We start from the raw sequence: 26,977 nt of genomic DNA on the forward strand, positions 1-26,977 counted from the left end.
CTCAGACTGTTTTTGTTTTGTCTGCCTGCCCAGCCACAGTTTCCCAATAGTGAGACAAATAGAAAGACAGAGCAGATCTTAGACAGCTAGAAAGACACCGGACACCACGCGTGAATAAACAGACACCTCCTAATTACCATTGTATATTTTTTAGCCCACCGAGGCGTAAACAGTGCTCCAGCCACAGAAGGGATAGTTTGAAAAATACACTGAGATGACTCTCGGCAAACAATGCATTTTGGTCATTCATCAGCTGAGCAATGTGCTGACTAAACCCTCTCCTTCCTCTCCAATTAACTCAAAGCGTTGTGTGTAATACGGTGAGGAGGAGATTCGTTGGAGCAGCATTTCAGGGGGGTTCATTGACTTGTGCTTTATGACAGGAAACAAGTTAGAGCACAGACAGCGGGATCGACAGCTTGACTTTTACAAAATGCAGACACAACATTCCCGTAGAAACACAACTCTGCATTTACCTGAATACAATACTATCCCTTGCATACAGCAATTTCTATACAGTTCAATGAGTCATCGTATCCGTTTCTGCAACTAGACGGCATATTTATAAAATCTACTTCCGCTATGATGCAACAAACCCTTCAAAACTCATCTCATCCTGTTCACAAGCCACAGATGAGCATTAATATCAGCCAAACGTACATGTAGCATTAAAAGACCAAAGTAGATTTTATATCAAACAGTCGTTTGATTTGAAGCACAAAGTGCAGAATTTGAGCTTTAATTCCACACATGTTTAATAAAAGTATTTCATTAACTATTCATGAAATACAGGCTCCAAATTGTTTGATTCAAAATCCACGGTGGTGCTGCAGAGAGGTAAAGTTACATAAATGGTGTGGACATTATCACATTTTCTCCAGTATGTTGGATATGTACCCTTATCTGTCACAACATTAAAACAAAATGTCAAGGAGGTCTCTCCTTGTGCTGCCAAAAATAGCTCTGACCAATCAGGGCCTGGGTGTAGAGCCTCCGTAGGTCAAGATCGCATCAACATCTGGGGTGAAGACCTCAAGTGCTCCTCAATGATACTCCTGAGTATTTCTGTTCTAACGGGGGAGGCTGCTGCCTTCGGGGAGTGCTGTTGCCATGCAGAACTCTGCTCTGCATCTAATATATACATTAACCCTATGACCCCAGGTTTCCCAGCAGAGCATTGTAATGAGTGAATAAATGTTATTTATTCACTTCACCTATAAGGAGTGTGCCTGATTGGTGCAAATGTCAGAGGAAAATAAGATCCTAAAATCACTAAGCACAAAGTGTTACTCCCCCTTTCAGTTTCCCTCCATTTTTTCTGACCACCAACCCCACTTAGCTCCTTGGCTCAAATAAAAACAAAAATCCTTTGAAATAATTCACTGATATATTGTTTATTACTAATACAAATAACAAAGCTATTTGGATGACAATGCTGACTAGTGCTTGGGAAAATATAATATGCCCAAATTCAGTCAAAGAGACCACTGATACTGCATAATATCCAGATTTTTAAAGTTATCTGACATGTATGATGACCTTTTTCATTGCCTTCACTTTTACGTTCTGTTACGGCTCTTCTATATATTTAAGAGGCCTGTTAAGATCCACCAAGTAGACGCATTTGCTTCTTTCTACTTATGAACATTAAGATATAAATGCATAATCAAGCAAAATAGACGAGCAGACAGTTAGGCCACGCATGATGAATATCGAGAGGGAGTCACATTTCTGCTGAAGGCACATTTCTCCATCCACCCCAGCATCACCACACACCATCACGCCCTCCCTTTCAGGGAAATGTCAATTAAGAGCAAAGCATCAGTTGAAATCCACCAATTCAGCATGGTTGGCCTCATGGGACACTGAAAGAAAATTGACTCAGCTTTGACTTTAACCTGCCTCAATAAAGTACCCTTATATTGAGGTTATTTTTTTAAAGAGATTCAAAATGGATTTAGATGTAAGAATTTTGAGAAGAAAGAATAGAAATGTCAGAGTAAAAATGCTCTTTTGAGGTCGGCATTAAAGATATAATGTTTTTTATGAGGTAGAGATCAAAGTGCCGTTGCTTTACATATTCAGCACAGGATGATGACAGGCCCAGGTGACCTCAGAGGAAAAGAAGGTTAAAAGCACATTATAAATAAACATACATCCAGTCCTGTGAAAAAGAAAGTTTTCACAGCACTCTGTGCAGTCCTGTACAGCCCATGATTCAGTAGCTTATAAAACCACCTTTGGAAGCACTAACTTGAAGTAATCATTTTTTGTTTGACTCTCACATCGTTGTGGAGGAATTTTGGCCCAGCCTTATTTACAAACCTTCAGTTCATTGAGGATTGCAGGCATTTGATTATGCACAGCTCTCTTAAGCTCCCACTACAGCTTTTCAATCAGGTTGAGGTATGGACGTTTACTGGGCCTTTGCAGCTCCTTGATTCTTGTATTTTTCAGACATCCAGCTGGAGATTTGCTGCTCTGCTTGAGAGCGTTATCCTGTCGCATGACCCACATTTGACTTGTGTTCTTCGAGGTCTTGGTTGACTCAGGTCATGTGGCTACTTCCACCATCATTGTGACACTTGATGTGTTTGTGCTAATATGCGGTTTTCTCCTAACTTGGTGCTGTACATTATGGCCAAACATCTTCACTTTGGTCTCATCTGTCCAAAGCGCATTGCTCCAGAAGTCTTGTGGCTTGTCCAGATGCAGCTTTGCAAACCTAGGCTAAGGTTTCCTCCTGGCAACTCTTCCAAACAACCCATGCTTGTGCAGTCTTTCTCTAATGGTACCATCGTCAACTTTAACATTTACCATGACGACTGAGGCGGGGAGATTCTGAAATGTAGCTCTTGGGTTTTTTGCAGACTTTGGGGTGACTTTACTGGGACGCCCAATCATGGGTAGACTGACTTATATGTTTCTGCTGTGGATGATCAAAGTGTTTGGATGGCCTATCTATCTGAGATTGCTGCTGATGTCGTTCCTGCTTGGCACTGTGTTAACACACACATGAATGCTCCAGACAAGAAGCCTGCCAAGACTTCCGCTTTTATAGCGATGCTCACACTTATTATTTATCAGTTAATCAAGTGGATTTGATTAGCAACACATGGTTGTTACTTAATTCCTATAGTGAGTGTGTACTTAATTGTTTTCCACAGGACTGCAAATGTGTCCTGTGAAAACTTTCTTTTTCATATGAGTGTAGATGTTTCACATCAAAAAGATTGCCATGATGTAATAAATACAATACATTATGTAAGTGAGCCACTCAATAAGTTTACTGAAAGGCTGTCTGCTCAAAGGCTTAGTAATTGCCCCAGAAGTTTATAAAAAGAATAATGCATGCTCTGCTTTGTACAGAGAATATCTGACTTTTCTCCAACATCCAAGAGTGTAATTTGTCTCGTGGACACGGTGGAGAATCAAGAAAAATGCAAGCACAGTAAGAGAGGGAGAGATAGAGAGACCAAGAGAGAAAGAGAAGCATCTCTATGCTGAAACTCTAAAGATCCGTAATACAGACCACAAGCCTCTGTATGTATAAAGTGCACAGAATTTGGCTCTGGGCCTTTAGACCTCCAGAGGGTCATTGGTCTGCTGTTGGGGCAGACAACAAATGAATGTTCGGCAGCTCGCAGAGCAGGAAGATTGCTTTTAATGGAAGCTAGGCAAGGTGCTTTTACTGCTGTTTTCCTGTAAGCATACATAAGTGAAAAAGGAGTTCTCACATTACTTCAGCCGGCCTGTGAGTACGCTGAAGTGAGATAAAAAGGTGTTACCAGCTCTAATAAACATACATCAAATTGTGTATTGTTTCATTACACTGTGTGTGCATGTTAGCACTCTATGCGTACACCAGCCAGTATACCAGGTCGAGAGAAACAGAGCTGGATTGTGGGAAAATGCAGGTTTGATTCAATCACGACTTGGTGATAAAGCAGCTATCAGTTACAGAAAACAGAGGAGGGGGAGGACGAGGAGGCGGCAGTACAGAAGACAGAGAAAGAAAAAGAGATAATGTAGTCTTTATTTTCACCATATATTTATAAGAATTAGGTATCAAGTACCTAAAGTGAAAGTGAAAAATAGTTCCACAATTTCAGTCAGTGAAGGGAAAGAAGTTAAAGAGAAGCAGGAGAATAAGAGCAGGTGAATATGGACATAAACCGAAAGGGCCATGGGGTCAAGTCATAGTACCTATTACTGTACATGTGTGTGTCTGCGTGTTTGTGTGGACGGCGCCGGCCTGGATCCCTGAGGCTCTGACGACGACTCTCAGGCATTGACCTGCAATCTGTGCACATGCTCCAGGTGCACAAACACAAATAACAGCACGGTCCAATTATTGAACACACACTTGCAGTGACACCTTCTGCAAGGGCACGCACTGGCAAACATATAGACCGGCTTGAACAAATGCTCAGAAAAGCTCGGTTGGAACGAGAGATTTATTTATAGTCTGACAAACACATCAGAATCTATGTCAAATGCCACTGTGGCAATTTAGCATATCACAGTTACACGTAATGGGGACACAAAAAGAAAACTACAATAAACAGTTCTAGACTTTCATTGGACTAACGAGCTGTGCCTGGAGAGGAAAAAGGTGAAGCAGCAGGGAGTGAAAAGGAGGAGGAAGCGTGTCGTCAGCAGAGAAAAAGAAGAGGGAGAGACTGGAGAAAGGTGGAAACGGTAGAAAGATATTAATAGCATTTCACTCTCCTTAAATAGCGACTGCAGGGAAAATGTGCGCAGGTTGGCTGCACGGCACCAAGCAGGCCAGCCTCCGGGCCTATTGGTTACCCCACCCCTTCCCCCTACTCCTACTCCTTCTGGGACAGCAAACTTTTTAAGGCAAAAAAAAAAATGCAAACAAATGAGATGAAATGTGCTTTTTCACAAGAAAAGAAGCTGACTGAGCAATTCATAGGTTCTTGTACTGGCACACCAGGAAAGGCGGGAGCTGATGTGTGTGGTGGCAGCAGTGGGGGTGTGTGTGTGGGGGGGGGGACATAAGTGTCTTGTGCAGGAACAAGAGGAACACGTTTGTTTTCCTCTGAATGCTACAACCTACAGGAATATTAGACTAGATAAATTATTTACATCTTGAGAGGTCAAGAGAGAAGCGCTGCTGTGCAACCTTGGCAGTTTGCATCACGAGATGTGGCGCTACCTGACACTTGTGCCCAAACAGTTTGTTTTACATACGCAGGCTCCTGCTGCACGTTCTCATTACGTTCTCGCTCAGTCGCAGGCCAAGCCTGCTGCAAAGCCAGACAATCAAACGTAGTCACCAAAGAGCCACTGACTGCCACGCTGTTCCACTGTCTGTCCACAGATGATGAATTTTAAACAGAGTGCCAATTAGACTGATACATTTTCCCTGCTGGGGAATGTCACTCCCAGTCACAGCAGCCTTAAAAGTATCTGCCAGCCACACATATACACACACACACATACACACAATTAATGTGACATCACAGTGTAATCGAGTCCTTTGTTCCTTGCTTTTGATTCATTGACACTATTCGTTTAGGTGCAGGAAGAACAGAAAGCTTCTTCCGTTCCCTGGATGTTTGCTCCAGGCTCTCACTGACTGTGAACATGAAATTTAGCTTAAAGGATTATTGAAAATAACAGTGCACTTTTAAAAGGCCACATTTCTTTAATGGTTTTACTGTGTGTCTGAATATCAGTAACATAATGGTTTCAGTGACTCTCCACCAGAGCATCAGGTCTAATTTGTTTGTTTTTTTAAATCCACAAATTCCAAGGGACATTTCCAATATTTATTTAGTTGGTTTTCCAACAATTTATACTTCTAAGACATATTTTCAAACCTTATCATTTTGAAAACACTTGACTTTAAACTCCCTTGTCTATTTTTCTCCACTTTTTTTCCATTACTGTCAGGATTAAAGTTGAAATATGAGCTTAAGACTGTGCACCTCTTAAAACCACAGCAGATATCCATCCCAGCAACAGTCGGTTTAAAATGTTTTAATCTTTGGCAGGCAAATTTTCCCTTTTTGTTTTCAACTTCAGTCCAAAACCTTGAGTTAAAGAACTCATAAAGGTACTAATAAACATGTCAGTTTTAAGAAAGGCCTAAGCAAACAGGTGAATGTGGTCTTACAGCGGATCCGGAGATGCTGGAGTTGCACACAAGCTGTCCTTTGGCTGCACAGCTTGAAGGTCCAGTTTATGGCATTAGTGAGACAGGTCTCTCACTCCAATTTGTCATTTTTCGACATGCACGGTCACGTGTGTGAAACGGCAACTTTGATCCTAAACCTGAACCTTTTCCTAAAATGACCAAAGTATGTTTTAGTACCCACATCTAACCAGTCAGTGAAAGTAAAACTGAAACAAATTAGCAAGTGACATAATAAAAGCACACAATATGTAAAAACACACAGTCCCACTTTAACCTCATGGGTGACTTTTAAAAAATATTTTTTCCTTTGTTACTTTGACCAGCGAGCAACACTTTGATTAACTGATCATTTCATGGACATTCAGTAGAAGTCTAGCAATCTTCACATAAATATCGAGGACATGACCCTTGTGGTGTCAGTGGCTGCTCTGACCTTGACATTATGTGAAGACCTTACTGAAACATGTAACAGTTACATTTGAATGAATTGGAATGGCTTGGTTTCAATTTAATGCTCCTAGTTTTTCATTCCTGTTATTATTCTACTATGCTGAGTATTATTTCTGGTTGCATATGAGTTGATGGAGTTTGTTTAGTTCCCTCAGATTTTCCTCTTCGTCTTTCTGTGCAGGAGCTTTTTTTCTGTTCAAGGAAGATGTGAACATGCTCCAGAAAAGCCATCATCTTCTCTTCAAGTTGAAAACTGACTCAGACCAGTCAAATCAAAATCTGAATTTTTTGGGGGGATAATATGGACACCACATTATCCAAACTAAAGAGGAGAGGAACAGTTTAGCTTGTTATCAGCACACAATTCAAAGGCCTGCATCTCTGATTGTATAGGGGTACACTAGTGCCTATTAAATTGGCAGCTTTTATTTGGAAAGACAGATGCTGAAAAGTCACATGCAAGTATATACAACACATGCTCCCATCCAGATGATGTCTTATTCAGGGAAGGCCTTGCATATTTCAGCAAGACAATGCTAAACTGCATGCTGCATTTATTACAGAAGCATGGCTTTTGGTTTTCCTTTTTCAAATGTGAATTAAATAAAGTTTAATGAGATTTGCACATAATTGCCTCTGTTTTTATTTATATTTTATACAGCATCCACACATTTCTAGAATTGGGCTTGTAGCTCAGTGACATTTAAAGAAATTTCAGTGTACTCAGAAGAATCCAGCAATGTGAACAGAAAGTAAATAAAATTAAAGCCTCCTTTAAACACCAGTTATTCCACTCTTGCACCCGAGAGAGATACTGAGCTGAAGAGCGAGGGAGGACAGAAAGTGCAAAGAGACGGGAAAAAGAGGCAGCAAACACAAAGGTAGGGGACATAACCCTGCTTATTGTTGGTGTTGCTGCTTTTATCTACTCTGTATGCTTATTTGCATTATCAGCAATGATTCACTAAACAAATTGATTTAAGAACTATAATTAAGCACCACCGTAATCTGTCATCTTACACTTTTATATCTGTGCAGATGCATTAACTCATCCTGGAAGTCTGAGGGTTTTGTTTTTGTTTTACCTCTCATGCGCTACGCACACACATTTTGCGTGCTAATGTAGAGTCAGCGTATTCTGATGGTTTCCTGTGGCTCAGTGTTATGACGATTCATATACAGTATACAGTACGGATGGTTAGAGACTAAAGAAATATGTCTGATGCGGTCAGCTTTTTAAATAGTAAATGGAGTGAAATAATATTATAACCACAGACAGAGGGTCATTTTATGATGTCAGAGTGGTTTCATGGGGGCTGCAAAAGCCTGCGTGTGTATTTTATAACCAGACTTGGATTGATAGAAATTACACATGATTTTCTTTGTGATTGTTGAAATGTTTTCACCTCAAAGAAAATGTTTGTTTTTTAATATCTGGACAATTCAGCATAAAATTGTTTGCACGCTTTATATAAGATTTATGTTCCTGTAGACAAAGAGGCTGGAAAATATAAACTGTGAGATTTATATAAACAATATTAGCAAAAATTATCCACTAAGCTGGAAAAATAGTGACCTGAATGAGCTTATAATCAGGCTTACACACTAACCCACACTCCCACACACACAACCTCCCACTCCAGCCCAACTCACGAGGTCTATTGTCTCCTGAGTGGGGTTTTTTTTCTAATCAATGAAGAGTATTATACAGAACTGAGAAGCAACCAGCATGGAGACAAAGTGCTGAGGGAGCCCTGACATTTAGCTGCTGTATTGTTACCAGGAGCGGGCCAATTAGCACAGAGCCTACAAACCCTTTAGTAGGTGTATGGGCAGCCACTTCACACACCAGTGTGCATCCATAGCGCTGACATTTCACCAACACGAGCTCAGCCTTCACACAGCTTCCATCGGAGGGGCTGGAGGTTGATTAAGGGTGCTCACTGAAACCTTGTTTTTGAACAAACAAAACCTGGATATCTTGAAAACTTCTCCTAGAAGAGAAATTAGTCTTGCTCAGAAAACCACCGACTTCACAGGGGTTTATTGGGCATACATCCTCGTGACTCAAAACACATGTTCACACTACTCTACAGATACCCCTGCCCCCCTTGACCGAAGCTATGACTGAATTTCAGGCCAATCATCATTACTCTGTGACACGTTTAATTTGGTTACTACGGCAGCGGGGATCTCCAGAGATGGATTACAAAGGGTCAGGGGCAGCTCTCAAGGATTGAGAAACAACACAAAGAAAGCTGTGACTGTAACATTTGAACTCGGTGTAATAGGATTGAGGCAAAGAGTGTGAGAAAGTGAAGACAGGTGGGACACAACTGAGGTGGTCAGCAGATCTCAAGGAGCTGATGGGATTTAACCAGAAGTAAAGCTGGGGCCACCATTACCAAGATTTGAGCACATTTAGAGAACTGCAATATGAGCAATGACCTCATCTAAAGTCACACAGGTTTGTTAATAATACTTTGTTGGGTCTGACCCTAAATTAGTGCAAATGTCATTATATCTATTAAATTATATATTTGTCAGTATATCAGTCAGGCTCATCAAGGTAACTACCATTTATTTCACATTTCCTCATCTGTAAGTGCTTTGACCTGATAGCCACACAAACATGACCTACAACAGACTACTCCCATTAAGCAAAAAAATAAAAAATAAAAATACAAACATGAATTCTTTGAATAAACAGGAACTTTAAAAAAATGCATTTATCCACTGCTTTGTTTAGTTTTATTTTTTAAAGGAAAGGGCAGTTACAAAAACGTGGAGTGAGGGAAAACCAGAGCAATGGCGTGCAGTAAAACCATCCCGCAGGAGCTAAACTGGGTAGTGACACATTATGTGTCTTAATCACGACTGACTGCAGGAAAGGCCCGCACTCCAACTGCCTCCAGCAACTTATTCACTGAGAAACAGCATAATATTTTGGCCATCTATTAAATTGACACAAAAAGACAGCTACAGGTTTTCCACGTCAAATGAAGGACGCGCTGTCTCAATGCTGCTGCATGCTTTGCACTCCTACTTACTATTTTAAAGGCAAATATGGCTCCATGCAGCGCAGCGAGTAGCCAGATGGTGTTCATATACCAGTAAAAATCTATACACTCATCAATCAATATTCATTTCTAATAAGCACCCAAATGGACATGGGTGATTTTAAACAAATGCACTGTCAAAGCCAACATTTATAGCCTATAGCACATTTGAACACAGAAGTCGACCCAAAGCGCTTTAGCGACCGGCACATTTACATCCCACGACCCATCACACAGCGCTGCACAGTGCACTACTGAAGCCTACCTAAGGTGTCATGGGGCAAGAAGCAGGGTACACCCTGCACAGGTTACCAGTCTAGACCAACACATAGAGGCATTCACACTTGCATTCATACCTATGGTCGATTTAGAACCACCAATTAACATAACATCCATGTGTTTCGACTGTGGGATTGTAATGTCTCTCTGTAATGAGTTTAGATCATTCTGCTAGTTTAGTCTGAACAAACTAAAAATGATTTCAAATGCATTAAATTGTATCACAATTAAAAATGCCGAATGATAGTGGCCTCTCAGTTGAAATGGGACAGACGGGTAGCAGCTATAGGTGTGATGAGTTCTCTAATGAAAAACTAGAGTCTGTCTCACTATTCATTTATTAATGTCGGTTCTATTGTTTTTATGGTTAAACACATGTATCCAGGTCGCATCACACGGAGGGGCTGCGCTGTGTTACTCCTCAGCTATCGCTTGCTGTCACACCGAATGTTTCTTTGTGTGCCTCTGCGTGGCTTTGTGTAACTGTCAGTGTCTATGTGTAATTTTAGGACAGAGTCCAGAGCCATTTGAAAAAGGCTTATAGTACATCACCCTCCAGTGAAGCTATTTTCCACACAGACACATCACACATATGCAGGGACTTTGCCATTTTCCATAACGACTTCCTGAGTTGCGCCACTAGCTACAAACATCTTTGGCAACACTGAGAGGTTTAACACTGGGCTGGTTATAATTTCTCATTGTACACTGAGCAATATCACAATCTGAGCCAGTGGGTAAAAGAGCACAGTGAGTGCAGGCTGTGATACTTGTAGGGCGAAGGGCACCGCTCCTCACTGTACTACTTCGAGTAAACAGATGCTGATTAAATAAACACCAAAACCACTCCGTGAAAACTGTTGACCTTTGTTGAACGAATATAGCGAAGGCAGGATGTGTGCACTACTTTAACTTTTACTTTCTCTTACATTTATCTAAACTATGAGCAGTGTAGTGTTATTTTTTTCCCTCTGACACACATCCCCCTACAGACTAACAAAAACATGAAGCAGGATGGAAAGCAGTCATCAAGCTCCCACTGTGGGTCCAACACACAGAGTCCCTCCTTCATGTTGCTGGGATGGAAATGCAAACACAAGTAAAAAAAAACCCGAAACTCAACATTTCTCTTCACGTTAATACAGAGGACTGATTATGTGATGCTGCTGAAACAGAAATACGAGAAGGTTATGTTTGGAGTAACTTTATCCGTAGCTGCTCCGTGACTTTCAATTTTGATCTTTTTCTGACTTGTTCACTCTCCCCTGCTCTTGAGAACGGACCACTTTCAAGCCTCTTAGTTACACATGTTCCCCCTCTTTAACTCATTACAGCCAATTAGATGATAGCGGAGTAGATAACCCTCGTCTGCATTATTCATTCCTATACTGAACCTCAGCATACCTCCACATTACTCCAGCTCTCCTGCCACCCAGACGTGGTCGGTTGCTCTTCTTTCTCTGTTATCCCTTCAGATTCTCCCTCAAACTGCCGACACTACAGATCTCTGTACTGGGACCAGTAACTATGTGCAGTGCCAGTTTTGCTAAGCATGGCACAGTCAGTGAAGAGGCTGCATAGTAAGCTGTGAAGCTTATGTTACATTGTAGCGCTTAATTTGTGCTGAATCAAATTTGAATGAAATTAGAACAGGATTCATTACATTAATGTTTAAAAATAATTTCAGGTTATGAAAATTGCCCTGAGCTTAACGACTTAACCTCTGCAGCTTCTGGGAACACATACTGGCACTGTAGGGTGTGCATATAACTATAAGTGCATATTATTTATGGGCGCTCGAATAACTTGATTCTCCAACACATCAATGTAAAGCTCTATACTTTAGTCTGAGATGGTCAAGTGTTCTCAGCCTGATGCCACTTAACTTATGTTGTCTTTAGCGCTGCGTTCCATTTAACTTGGAAGTCAGATGCTGGAACTGGGAATGACCACGCCGCTGTAGCACGTTCACAGCTAGAGCCTGGTCATTGTTCCACGTGTGGATCATTGAGCGAGCCACAAATTCTGCACACGGGCAGCACAAAGTTTTACAGTTTTACTACTGTTTACATGCACTGCTGCCATCTTGGATTGTGAAGATGGGTCTGGTGTTTCTTCTCCTACTCCAACTACCAACTACTAAGTTGGAAATCTGACTTGAGGGGCTATCCCAGTTGAATATTCGCACACCAATAAGGCAGAAAACCAGCTGCTTAATATTTACAGTTCTCTAGTGCTACCAAACACAACTTTGAACCACTTAAACCAAACTGGAAAGTGGATTTCTGGGGGAGTCCTGTGGTGTACGGCAGCCCCTGTGGCTCCTCTGACTCTTTGTTGTGTTTCTCGAGCTTGGCTGGCACTGTTTTTTGTAGTGTGACAGGGCACACTGTCCTGCAGGGGAAGCGGTTGTCCTTACAATAAGAAGGTGTGCTCGGTCTCCAACAGTGATGGGTGGCAGATGTCAAAGCAACATCCAGATAGATGCCAGGACCCAAAGCTTCCCAGCAGAACGCTACAGTGTAGCAAACCTATTACTGTTACTGACGTCACGCATCAGCAGTTTTAACGTTTCTTTCTTTCTTTACAATTTTATTTTATCAGAACATAACACTTTCAGTGAAATCGTGCTTTTGCTGGTCCTGTAAACGAGTCATTTAAAAAATCTTGTAACATAAGAATTATAAAGGTGATTATAGAGCAAAAATGGAAAATCTTTACATACATTCATTTACAGATTTGACAGCTTAGTGTGGATTTCTGATCGCACAGCTTCGTGTCGTATTCTTCCTGCTCCCCTCAGTAATGTTAACTCTGGCGCACTGCTTGCACATCACAGGAAACCACAAGGTCTGGCAGTCGGAGGGCAAAATGATTGAGTGTGCAAGAGACAGCGAGAACGCTAAGAAGAGACGGAGGATGGGAGAGGGAGAATAGATATAGTACAGTAATATATATTAAGATAGGAGGAACTGCGCTGACCACAAGGAGTTAGTATCAGTCAGACAGCAAGAAAGATAATGAGAAAAAAATAGTAGACAAGAGACAGAAAGTGGTGGCTGAATAATGGATTGGACAGACGAGAGACAGCGAGACAAGGAGATCCAGAATGGAAAAGAGCTAGCCATCGTCTGTGAGGTCTCATCACACACTTGCTGACATTGCTTTAATCTCGGGGCCAAGACAAGACCAGAGAGTCCGCACACACTCGCACACACGCATGCATGCATGTAGAGACAGATTTACTGTTTCCCTGTGTGTGTGTGTGTGTGTGTGTGTGTGTGTGTGTGTGTGTGTGTGTGTGTGTGTGTGTGTGTGTGTGTGTGTGTGTGTGTGTGTGTGTACAGCAGTAGTTCTGAAAGCTGTTTTTGCAAAGGAAGTGTGAAAAAAAACTTCAAGTCAGTCAGTCCTGCATGACATCAAAACATGCAAAAATGAGGACAGTTTGATTTGGCAGCTTTATGTTCATGTTTGCTTTTAACCTTTTGCGAGAAAACATGTTTTGACATCTTGCGTCATCAATAATCATTCATTACCTTCAACTGCTGAAAAGAAGGGGGAGTGAATCAGGGGGTGATAGAAGCCATGAAAGCAGCTGTAGATGCAGAAGAGCATCTATAGCTTGTGGGGTCGTGGAGAGGGGGCGAAGAGCTTGAAAACAGGGGCAATCTGAAAATTCTCCCCTCCTCCTCAGCTTACAGTGGGACTCGTTGACACAGAATCACTTCACGTAGCGCGTAACGAGCAGAAAGAGGTTAAAAAAACAGATAATATGGAACTGAGAAGAGGCCCAAAACGGAAGCAAAACTTGCTGATGAAGAGACGAAGATAAGAGAAGCAAATATATCACAACAGGAACTGAAAAAGTAACCGTTGAACAGGAAACAAAGAAAATGGTGCTGTGATCGAAGGAAGCAGTTGCAAATAAGATATTTGAGAGCAGTGGCAGGGTGTAATGGAGGTAAAGAAAACAATCTCACCAGACTGACAGCCAGCATGGCGTAATTATGGCTTCCTCGTTAACATTTGATTATTGTTTATGGTGTGCCCACAGCACCGCTAACCAGGCCTTCACACACACACACGTGCAGGCAAACCCACGCACACGCTCTCCATAAACACACACTTGCATGAATGCACACGTCTTGCAAAAGTGCCAATCAAGACTTCTTCTGACAGCACGCGCTTTCAACCACATGAGCAATGACACACACACAGCTGTACCCGGCTTTTTGCACACAAGGCAGGCCTTATAAATACTGTCTTACATTGTGATTTTGTTTGAGCTCCATCTCCATGGTGCTGCTTCCTCACATGTTTATAGTGACTGCCATTATAAATTAAGATGATCTTAACAACTCTTAAGCTGGGCTGTGCATGCGGGTGCAGCCAGGCAGGGTCAACAGGAGAAAGAAATAGAGAGAGAGACACGGGCTATCCCAGCCTTTACAAGAGACAGAGCAGAATGAGAAGAGAGGGGAGAGAAAAAGAAAGGCCAAGGTTCATCCCAAACAGCAACAGCACCTTTATAATCATACATACAAATCAGGCATGCCTGCACAGTTACACTGCCTCCGCGTCCTGAAAACTACAGGTTATGCCTGATTGGTTCAAGTTACAAACACGTGGAGAGAGGCTAAAATCTAACACCAGCAGCCAGAGAGACATGGCGTGATATCCCGAAGATGCTTGTGACCGAATTGCATCCATGAGACATCCATCCATCTCTTCTGTGCAGGGATGCACATCATGAACGAGAACGTGTGAGAGCTTTATTCAGTATTCTGATGATAAGGACTACAGAATCAGAAAATTCTGACTTTAAATATGAAATAAAACATATTAAATTTGTGAAGCACAGTGAAGAGAGCACTGCTGGCTCGCAAGAAGACGGTTCCTGCTTTGAAGCGGCCGGCTGGCCTTTCTGTGGGGAGTTTCCATGTTTTCCCTGTGCCTGCGTGGGTCCTCACAGTGCAAACACACGCATGCTGGTTTAATTGATCACTAAGTTGGCCACAGGTAATGTATGTAATTGGAGTTGTATAACAAGAAGCTTTTGCTGTACATTTTCATTTCACTTCCTTTGGTCCAGTCTCATGGCAAATTGACAAATGAATTTAACAGGACGTATATTTGATGTGTACAGTTTCCTCAACTGGCCGTTGTATCTGAACCTAAAGCAAGTTTAATCACATCATTTTGATGCCTGGCCCTAACAAAGCGCCTGGCGCTTTTTGAGTGAACAATATTTTCAAAATAAAAGGATGCAAATGTAAAACTCTGTCCTCTGTAGGACTCACACAACAGTCTCCAGTGTGAACAGTGAAAGCTTTCACGCCACCCACAAATGCAATGAGCCTCTAAATGCAGACTCATTCATCCTTCAAAAATGGAAATATTCATTTTGTGTGTATGGACACAAACCAGGAGACCGGTCAGATATAAATATATGTTATGGGCCACAGAAATAAGGAGGGGAAATTTGTGCCCAGCAAAATAAAAAAAGCTGGGAAGTTCACGTCCAGAAATATGAAACAACAGATTTAAAGTCTATTTCAAAAACCTCTATGAGGCTGGGTTGCTCCCTCGCCAGCAGTTAAAGTCCTCACCCCTATCTGCCTTCACTTATCCATGAATGTCTCAGTGCTGCTGAAATTAATTCAGTAAATAAGATAAGGAGACACGGGCAATTCCACATTTTATATAAATTAACATGTTAATCTCTTATCAGCGGTTAGCTACAGTTAGTTTCCACATTATTCACCATCTGCTGATCATCTGTGGTGCGCTGGTACAGCCACCCATTAGGCTGAGGCTTTAAGTGTGCTGCCGAGAGATAATGGCTAAAGCTATTGATTTATTTTTGACTTGCTTTATGGTCTTCGCAGCTGCTGGCGACACACAGACCCTGCTTCCTAAGCACTCTAAACACTCGCACCGAATACCTTTATGGACACATTCAACCTGCTCGCTGCATTCACTGAAATCGCCAGGACTTGCAATCGCAGGAGAAAATCACCCCGAACTTGGGTCCGCGTTCACACACTGAGCAAGCTGGGACTGTCGCTGCGCAGAAGGTGCACGGTGCTTTTGTGCACAATCATATTTAAAGTAAGTATATTCAGTGGATAACGGCAGGTGATTTTAGAGAGCAGCTTTCACATGGCTGGTTGAATTAGAAACCGGTGGCGTGCAGCTTTAATTAAAATCAGGGCAAAATGCGAATGAGGCTCAGAGAACAAGGAGGTGTTGGGTGAAAGAGAAAAAACTATGTTTAAATCTAATGCAAATCAGAATTCAATTATTGAAGTCTCGTAACAACTTTGTCACTTGTCTGTTGACATGTTTAAGTGTGGCTTCAGCTTTTTCCACATACGCCCTTCAAGTGAGTAATCTGACATCTAATAATTAACTCATCATACATGTGATGGAATGTGGAAATCCAACTGAAGCTAGCCCACTTAACTTCAATGTGTGCATAGAAATGTATCTGCACATAAAGAAAGAGGAACACTGTTATTTATTAGGCACCAACATTAATTTTAAAAGAAGACTTGCTCTTAGCGGTAATCTAATATTCATGTTTCAATTAAAAATAGTTACATTTACACTGACGATCATCCTAAGAAGTAGGAGTGGTGTGTTCTGAATTCAGTGACTACAGGGGTAACAACAATCCCAGACAACTGCTCAACCCCCCCCCCCCCCCCCCCCCCCCCGCCCGCCCCCGCCACCTACTGCATTTTGGTTTGAATAACAGCTACAGTAAAATGACATATCAATTTGTCAGTATTTGCAGCTCTGGTAATATGTCTACTTGAGCAGATTCACCACCTCTGCAGAAATTACTGTTACTATACAGTAACAGTAATTTCATTGTGTACTGAGACATACAGCAAACTGGAGCTAGGAGGCCGTCTTTGGATTTTCCTGGCTGTCAAAGCAGAACTGGAGTGTTTAGAGGGTCTTGAGTAATCAAAATAAACTCTTGGCATTCCCCTCAGAATCCTCCTGTCTAAATGCTACAGTATTCCTGGCACGCTTCCGCGGCAATAACATTACATAAACACAGATTACAGCAGATTAGATGGTGTCAACACCCCTATTAGTCAGTTATCTCCAAGAGAATAAAACAAAATCAGTGTCGGTGGCTCAAGGTCTCTGCTGTGTGTGTGTGTGTGTGTGTGTGTGTGTGTGTGTGTGTGTGTGTGTGTGTGTGTGTGTGTGTGTGTGTGTGTGCGTGTGTGTGTGTGTGTGTTGGGTTTCACCTTCAGTATTTTGACATGTTTTGCACTGCTGAGTAAATAAGCAGCAGTAGTTTGTTTTCGCACTGACCATAATGGTATGTGTGTGTGTGTGTGTGTGTGTGTGTGTGTGTGTGTGTGTGTGTGTGTGTGTGTGTGTGTGTGTGTATTTGCACTTGTCCTGCTCCTTGGTGGAAGTGAGCACAGGGAGCAGGGCTGGTTATTGGAGGGAAATCTGACTCCTGATCGGCCATCCCAGGACAGACAGTCCCCTCCCCAGGGGAGACACATTTTGCCCCGAAAGGAGAAATTAATACAGCAACTAACCTCCACTTTCCTCTCTCTCCAGCTCACTGCCTTCCACTTTTCCTGTTTCTACCTCCACACAGACACTAATCACATGTCCTGATACAAGCGCTTTCTTCCTCTGAAGGACGATCAGGCTATGAACACCAACGTCTTTCTCTGACTCTCCAAAGCACGGGTGTTTTATTTTTATTCATTTCAGCTGTTTTGGGGGTATGCACTGTGTGTCCTCTCATATTTTTCAAGCCAACCTTTAGCATATCAGTCACCAACAGCAAGCATCTGCCAAACTGGCATTGTCCTTGAGCAACATTTTATACCTCAGCCAGCCGTAGCTGTTGAAGTAGGGGACAAGGGGAAACAGAATTTTCCTACAGGGATCAATATAGTATCACATTATCACTATTAGCATTCATTCTTAGCAACCAGAATGAATCTCTCTCCTGCTTCTTCCTCCTTCTTGCCCTCTGTCGCACGCTGCTGCTGTCAGTGGGTACCCAGCCGCTCGGTGGAAAAATAAACCCAAGGATGTTAAAGCAGTTGCTCCAGAATGTGACAGGCCTTTGAAAGAGACGTCAGGACACATGACGGGAGAACTTCAGAGAAGCCGAGGTCCACGTGGGCTAGGTGTAAAAGGGCTGGGGAAGACCTCGTAACCTTTAAAGCATGAAAGGTCAACATCGAGTAACACGGCAGCACGTTCTTTGAGTGTCACGTGGATTTTTACATCTCAATACATCAAAATAAAAATTTTAAATATGGCCATCGAGGATTCGCCTGAACAAAATGAAAATATGCATTATTCCTTAACAGGAATTCAGATCTGAGAGGAAGCCTTGACAATTTGAGTCTGTCTGTTAGCTTTCTATGTATTTCAAGGGGAGAATGAAGGGCTGTTTTTAGATGTTTTTCTATCATCATTTTTGAGGGGCCAATTTAAAAATCCATTATCCAGAAAACTGCTTGAGCTAAGGCCTTTAATTTTTTCTATGGTAAATATCTGGTGCTATGTTATTCTGTAGCTATGGACAAAAAAAACAGGAAGCTTGAATTCACTAAAATATTTTGATGGTTTACCTCTCACAGCGGATTTGGAGGCCTGCAGAAACGACAACTTTGCAAATGCGGGACTGATGTTTTGATTACAGCTTCTCATGTATAAGGCACAATATCTTCTTTAAACAGTCCAGATGACAAACAGTTGTTCTTACAGGAAGCCAGGCCACCCCAGATCACACTGATCTCCAGTTGAAATGACCACTTGCATTTCCCCAAAACAGCCTTAAAAATATCAAGAACACAAAGCAGACAAAATCATTTTCTCCGAGTTCCTGTCCAATGAAGTTACTCTGGGCTTAATCTGATTAGCAGCTCAGATGGCTTTTGGTTCCTCCTTCAATCAAATCAGAGGAAATGCAAAAGATGCTCTTTCAGAGAAGCACAGCAGAAGCCGTGTTTTAGGGGGGCCAGAGTCTAAACACGAGACAGAAAACAATACAAGAAGAAAGCTTCCCCTTCATACATCATCGATGCAGGTTTCAAAATCTTCCATGTTTTGCTAAAAGGTGACAAATTTCGCCGTTCATCGAATGATTCGAGTGGCAATCAGATTATGATTCTTCTTGTAAAATGTCAGAAAATAGAGAAAATCATCATTTCCAGTCTGGCCAAAATCCAAAAGATAATCACTTTTAGTTTATCGTGTTAAAGAAAAACATTAAGCTGTCACACGAGACAGGAAGCCAGTTATAAACACGAGAAGTTTGATTAATTAATTGACAAATGTCTTGAATTATTGACTCAAATTTATGTATTTACATATGTATCCTTCCCATTTAAGCATACACAGAAAGGAGGAAAGGAGATGATGAAGACGTGAGGGAGGGGAAGTCGGCCAGTGCTGCAAATAAGATGTTGCTGGCACAGGAATAAAGGGAAGCATGAAAGGAGACACAGACAGAGTGAAGGAGGAGAAATTCTTATATTAGATCCTTATACAGATATTCCTAATGGAGCAGAATTTGCACAACTTGCTGAGGTGAACACATTAAAACAAAAGCAGCACTAAATGAACACCAAGCATCTAATCTGCAGCCCCGAGCAGGTTAAAAGTGCAGCGTAGCTCTCTCCCCACACCATTTCACAATGGCACTTCGCTCTGGTGAGACTTCCCTCTCACCTTTCTTTCTCTCTTCCTTAGTCATCAATAAAAAACACTTTTGTGTGCAAGCTAAAAATGCAAACAGCCTACAAAAAGCAAACTTCCAGCATTACTCAAACTATTAATAATAAAAAGAGGTCCAGCATCAAACGCGTCAGTGGCTCTTTGGAGGACGGCAGAGGGCGGCGATTTTAGCGGATTTTGTGTCGCGTGGTTGAAAACCTGGGGGGGGAAAAAAGACCACACGGTTTCCCTGAGCCAGGTGAGAAAGTAGATTAGCTGGCTCAAAGTGGCTTCAGAAGGAGGCAAAACTGCAAGAGTCGACGGATAGAGGGAGCACATTCAATCAACAAGCTGTCTGAGCTAAATGAGTTTAATAATGTCACAAAGGCAATTCACCTTTAGTTGAAAAAGCTTGCGAGATCCATTCGGTGTGGAGCTGCTCTGTTTACTGAAAAGATGTGTGAAAAATTAACTATAGCCACACAGGCGCTCTGGGTAAACATCGGTGGAGAGGTTATGGAGAGCATTAGGCCGTATCTCCCTTAACATCTATAAATAATGTGGCTTTAGGCTCAAGCTTTCATAAACACACACCATCACTGATGCTTGTGCCATAAAAGGTTGCAGTAAAGATATTCATACATGGCGTGGAGTCTCGGTGGTTCATCTGACAAAGATTAAGCTTGCTTTGGAAATGATTGTTTACAGATCTGATAGATTAACGATCATTTCTTTAGAAACATTAACATTTGCAAGAGTAAAGTGAGCTCCTTTCAGATGTAATTTAATGTGGGTTAGAAGAAAGTCATCTTAAAAGGATTCAATTTTTTTTTAAAAAGGAACGGTAAAGCAGGAGAGGCTTTTGAAAGAGAGCCTTTGAAAGGCCTACGAGTACTTCTCCATAATTTCTTTCACCTGTCTTTCCTTGTTAGTAAAGTCCACACTTTTACTTTGTGTGCTTGACTGGATATTTTGAAAGCTAGTGTGGAAATTTGACATCTTTTCATCTTTACAAATAAAAAAAGTCTTTCAAGCAGTTATTGTAATTAGGTTGGGAGCAAAGAAGAAAGGCAGGTGGACTTAAATATGAGTTACATATTTAGAGGTCATTTTTATCCTGCAAATGACTGCTAAAATAAGCCTGGTGATTCCCCTTTGACTTCATCAGGGTTTGTTTTGTTTCTAGGACTTGACAAAGCATCTGCAGAGCAACAAAAGGTATTGTATTACTGTTTTCACAGAGTGCACTTGAGCAAAGCCAGAAAAGAGAGGAGAAAGTGTCTTTTAACCTGCTAATAGTCCTACACAGAGCGTTTGCAAAGAGGTCTCATTGAAGCAACTACTTGCTCAAACCAAAACCTCCATGTGATATTTTTCCTGCACATTTCTGCTCCTTCACTATAGGACATCAATAATACATGACCGGTATATTTTTGCCCTCCTTCGAGCCAATCAATCACTCTGGCTGGCCAATGCTCAGTCCATCCTCACACACTCTTTCTGTATATTAAGAATGAAGTCCGAATGCTGCACCAAACCAGAGACTTAAGATCGAGCACAGAACTGTGCAAAAGTCTTGAGCCACCTTCCATTTATGTATATTTTGCTAGAAAAAAAAAACGTGCAGATGTGAAAACATGCAAACGGGCCTTGTATGGCATGCTTACATATTACGTAAGGCAAAAAGAGAGTTTGTACAATTCAAATGAAAGTCATTTTGCCCTAATGAGTCATATGTCAGCGATAAGTGCCTTAATCCCCAAGAAGAAAATCACATATATATATATATGTGTGTAATACTGGGTTTCCACAGCACTAACAGACCTCATGTGTTGGCGCTGGCTAAAATATCTCCCTGTTTTCTGGGAAACTGTGATGGGACATTTACACAATTTTAGCAAAATAAGCAATTTTTTTGAAAATCTTACAGGCTAAATAATTACAAAAGCAATCATTAGTGACAGTATTAACGAATAGGCTTCTTGTCAGGCAGCTGGTCTTTAACAGAGTTAAACACATTGCAGCTGAAATAAAGCTGTGGGACTCAAAGGTGTCAAAGAGGTCTTGAGCTTTGACAGTGAGTAAGGGAAAGGCTATCAAAGGGCACGCCAAACTTAACACGGTTCAAAGGCTCCACTCACCATTTGAACCAGAGCCTCTGCAAGAACCTGTCTGCCGTCTACACAACCGACCAAATTTACGAGCAAAGGAACTCTCTCTGTGTTTATTACAGAACTTTCCATGAACGCTATAATCCCTTTTAACAAATTCCTGCCTTAACGCCCTTTTTTTTATTTTATTAGTAAGCACAAAAAAAAGAGATTTGATGAGATGATAGAAGAGGAGAGCAAAGGATGGAGAGTAGAAGAGAACTTTTTGTCAGCTCTGAATCAGCAGCTGTTACACCTGCAGGAGAGAATGTGTAAGAAATGTTTTCTCCATCCCACACACTCAAGATCCAGACATTTACAACACTGTAACCAAAACCTTTAAAAGGCTAGATTTAAAGAGCAAAATCTCTCTCTGTGTGTGTTCGCAGGTTTGACAAGCAGAGGTGAGGAACTTGTGGGACTTCATGTGAGGAGTCATTACAGTGGAGACCTGCTTCAATGCTTTTCCATGCACACTCCAACAGCTGCAAAGAGAGGCCCTCTAAGCAACACATCTGTTCCAGGGTCCCCTGTTACAACACAGGATTAATTAAAGGATCAAGGGAAAGTTAGCACAGCAGCCTACACAGCAGTGTATAGCTCAATTTAATTACAACATATCAACACAGCCTTAATTGAGCTTCGTCGTACAAAGAGTTTTCTTCACACAGTTATCCTCTTGGAGAGCAACACACATGTAATTAATCAAAATAAATGCCCAGCTGAGAAGGATGAAGTACCGTGGGAATGATGCGCTCAGGTAGACATATGTGCAGCAAATATATTTCACGTCTTAGTGCAAGGCTTCTTGAAAAGCTTTGCACATTTTATTCTCAGGTACATTCTGCAGTCAACGTAAAATAGGCCGCCACAGGAGCAACTCGCTTCCGAAATCAGCTTTGAGGCCGTGACATCTGAAACTCGATCTGGGTACCTCCGAGTGCCTGCTTTGCCTCTCTAACAGAGAAATAACAACAATGGCAGAGCCACGATTCGCTCCAACACCCCAGTAATGTCAAGGAGAATGTCACAGGCTGCCACCCTGTAAAGGCCATCGCTCTTAATGAGTAACACATCAGGTGGAAGAGGTGCATGACACATAGTCCCGTGTGTGCTGGAAATGCATGCTCACACTCCTGTAGCAATGGCATAAGAAGAAACAAATGGAGAAAAGTGAAGTGGGTTAAAGTGTTGCTGTAGCATTTACTGACGTGCTCTTGTTAATATACAGACAGTATAGGATGTGGACATGTGAGAATCACTGCCCTGAAGTGGGATTTCCCTCTGTTATAAACACATGATGGCACCGGCAGGCAGACAGCTGCACTCTTCTAAACAACGCACGACCCGGTCCGAGGAGCTCCCATACATGAAGCTCTGTCCACTACATGCCAGCCGCAGACACAGCTGGGAGACAGGTGCCGGTGCACAGCTGCCCTATGCTTGACTTAAAAAGACGTTCAAATATAGTGAGACATTTAGGCTAACACATATATGCAGCTTTGAATTCAAATTGAAGAGAAGTGAAGAGGGTAAAAACCAGACTCAGTTGGGTTTTATGTCTTGATATAATGAATGACTTATGTCTCACATACTACTCTTAAGTTGCTGGTGTGTCAGAGGGGACCGGCACCACCAGCAGTGAGCTCATACTCTCCCTGTGTTTACATGTTGTATATACATTCTTGAACATTAAGGCCATACAGGCTCCTTTAAAAGCCCCGACTTATAACTTTCTGCAGCAGGAGAGTTGCTTTAGTTTCACATCTATGTTTAATACACGCTTTTAATTGTAGTACTCATCTTTAGGCTTCCGGTGTTAGGGTTCAGAATGAGTTCTTACTTCACCGGTGAGGAGAGTTTCTATTTCTTAATAGAGCTTCTTTAAAATTTATTAATCATTATCATCATAATCCACACTTTTACTTTTCAGCGCCTTGAGTGAAGCATGTAAACCTACAAAACACAAACTTCAGACAGACATCAAAGTGTTTACAAAATGACTATGATTTAAAAAATAAAATAAAAATTCCCCCATGTGGATTAGAGCAAATTAAATTTAACATCATAAGTCCCCCTGATGATTTAATGAGACAGAGACAAGGGGAAATTGAACAGCAGACCCCATGTTGAGATGATGTATGGCATATGACCAGGCTAATTGCGGCATAAGCAACTCTGTTGGCTAATTGGGAAATTTATCTAATAACTGCTGGCATGCAGAGATCAAACAGCTGGATTGGGAAGTCCAACATTTTCTTTATTTTCCAAACTTTTTGATACTTTTATAAAGTTATTGTTTAATGTGTTAGGGATGTTCACACTCACACAAAATTAAAGCCATGACACACTTACATGAATGCATGGTAGATGAATGCCCATCCTCTTGGTCTTTCTAGCACGTTGTACAGGCAGTTTTGCAACTTTCTGTAGCGCTTGCTTGAAGCGGACATGTTGGCCCGAGGTCCGGGCGGTCCAGGCAGCGGGGTGCCCAGCAGACCCGTGCGGTGAGACGGGTGTCCGCGCTCCGGAGTGGACGGCTCGCTTCTCTCCGTCTGGACGGCGGTGAGAGCCACAAACTCTACGCGCCTCTCGTCGTTCGGAGCCGGAGGCGCCAGCATCCTGATGCCGCCGTTGTTTGATGGACTTCCTAACATCTCAAGGCTGTCGCGATTAAACTACAGACAACTTGACACGTTTCACTGGATCATCCGCAGGAGCGCAGAGCAAAGTTTGGACCAAGTCATAGTCCGACTGAAACTAGTCCACAGCCTGAGTTTGAGTTCAGATTTAAAAGTTATCTGCAAATAAAGTCGCGGCCGCAAAAGACGAGATGCACATGCACAGTAGATGTTGTGTAAGCGAGTCGCGCTGAAACGGGACCTCCGGCGATCATTGTTAACAGTCAGGTGTAAGAAGTAATCAGAGGGGTGCAGAGAAGTAATCACACACACACGCGCACACACCAACTCCGAGAAAACTGAAAGCAAGCTGCTAACGACCTGCCATCACTTTGCAAAAAAAAAAAAATCATCTGGGCTCAATCAAGTGAAGCATCTATTCCGCACACTTCACAAAAGTAACCCGCCAGGACAGAGGCCGTGCAGCGGATCCATGGTCTCTAAACCGAGCCCAGCAGCCACAGTTGTTCATTAAACGAGTCTTAGCTGTTTCTTTAGTTTTAAACTGGCAGACAGAGCCTCACCACAGCCGCTAACATCAGCCTGCTCTCCCCTGCTTGTGCGTCTCTCTGGTCCAGCGCTCCCCTGCTGACTGGGTGGAGAGCTCAGAAGTAAAGAACATCAGCGTGATGTCAAGAACTGCAGACGAGGAACCCTTCCAAAAAATTATAATAATAAAATTAAGAAGAAAAAAAGACCAAATATCTGCAGTTGATTTGGAAACGCGCACAAAGGTGAGAAGCCCGCTCTCCGCTGAGTTGACGTGCACAAACAGAAACGCTAGCGGGCAGGACTCTGCGCACGGGATGGGTACGAGCGTGGGATGCTCTCAGCGACTAGAGGCGCACTTTTTCTGTTTTGTTTTTTAATGACGCTTTCCGGGAACCGTGAGCGATCTCTGACAGAGCAGCAAAGTTAGCTGGTGAATATACATGCTGCTAACAGTTTGCAAGTAGTGAACCGGACACCATCTGTGAGGCTTCCAAAAAATATGCATGGAGTCTAGGGTGGGGGTGATCAGTCAATCTGGGGATGAAGTGTAAGAAGGGTCTTTTTGTGTACGTTCTAATATATTTAAAATGTATTCAAATGATTTTTTCAAATGTTTGTTGTTTGTTTTACAAAAATGTCCAGCAGTGTGTTTTATTATTATTTGTTTTATTCTAATTCACACATCACTTTTAGCTCCATCTCCCACTCACCTCTATGCCTCCTATATATATGTATTTATAATTCTTCCCTGTCATCATCATTGCGCGCTCTACCTCTCTCTACACTCTCAAGTCATCACAATGATCACGATATGATATTATCAGTAATTATTATCAGTAAAGAGGTCGTTTTGGTAACAGCATGACTAATTTTTTCCGACTTCAGTGTCTATGGTCATCCTGTCAGTATTTTAACCAGTGTGTAATCATCTGTTTCCTCGTTTTCTCACAGCTCTCAACTTCATTTTTTCTTTTTTCTCATTAAATATACCTATATTTAATGCATGTATATACGGTAAACTATATGATCAGTGCAATTCACAATTCCATATCATTTTTCAAAGTATTATATTTCTACTTTTTTCTTCTTTTGGAACTTGTTTACTCAAAATTTCACCCAGAATTAGTTGGTTTTTAGACCCGAGTGTGCATTTTTTACATCCATGTTCATGTAAATTTGACCTTTTCACCCAAAAAAATATTTGCTTCCACCCCTGACGATTACCAAAACTTTGATCAAGCATTACACTCTCAGCAAAAACTAATCTCCCCTCCTGCACACATTTTACGTTGTTGCTTTCCAATGATAAAGTGTTCAAACAACAAAAGTTTAATTTGACTTTCCTTGAAGTGAAAATGCCACTTGTGTTTATTGTGGGAGGAGGTTTGAATCCATGGCTACAGGAGTTTTGGACAGCAGAGACAGGTGCTCTGCGACACAGCAACACTGATCACCACAGACCGCTACCCCTCCATGGACACAGCTTTCTAAATCTATGACTGTGACACACAGAGGGGCTTGTGGTTATGACACAAATATAGGGTTATGGAGACTGAGCCCTATAGAGACATCACCTGTCGGAGGAACTGAGGAATGCAATGTGAGGTAGTCCCCAAACTCCTGCTGGCCTGACTGTATCATCTGGCGGCCAAAAAAAATGACATCAGGGAATAATGATATAATTCACACTGATGTGTTTTTTCTTTAAACCTAAACAAGCACCGGGTCAAATGTTCACAAGGAGAAAAAGAAGAACAACAAACCTGCTTTTTGTTTCTTCCCTTCACTACCTCATCACTTCCACCTCTGACATCTACTTCTGTCCTCTGCTGTTGAATGCGAGTGAAGTATATAATCATTCATCTTGAATAAAAGCAAACCGCACTCTCAACAACAGAAACTGACAGCCTGCCCTAAACATACATTCAGCATGGTGTAAGTTTTACGTTGTCCTACAACAATAGCAGAGGCAGGTTACTCATGCTA

At 41.9% G+C, this 26,977-nt stretch overlaps 1 protein-coding gene across 4 annotated transcripts in view; it reads right to left on the minus strand.

The window, feature by feature from the left end:
• Positions 1–25,480, minus strand: part of kcnq4 (potassium voltage-gated channel, KQT-like subfamily, member 4) — a 55,530-nt gene extending 30,050 nt beyond the window's left edge. The window contains exon 1 of one of the 4 annotated variants that reach the window (XM_085261641.1): positions 24,174–25,480. In XM_085261641.1, the coding sequence (XP_085117767.1) occupies positions 24,174–24,475 (302 nt within the window). In that variant the 5' untranslated portion in view covers positions 24,476–25,480. The remainder of the gene's footprint in view (positions 1–24,173) is intronic. The other 3 variants (XM_085261640.1, XM_085261638.1, XM_085261637.1) reach the window with 3 other exon arrangements.
• Positions 25,481–26,977: the final 1,497 nt, after the last annotated feature.

This window comes from Mchenga conophoros, linkage group LG22 (assembly GCF_057382185.1).
Source record: "Mchenga conophoros isolate Kocher_MC1m ecotype Shallow Benthic linkage group LG22, M_conophoros_male_GT1.1, whole genome shotgun sequence".
NCBI classification, from domain to species: Eukaryota; Metazoa; Chordata; class Actinopteri; order Cichliformes; family Cichlidae; genus Mchenga; species Mchenga conophoros.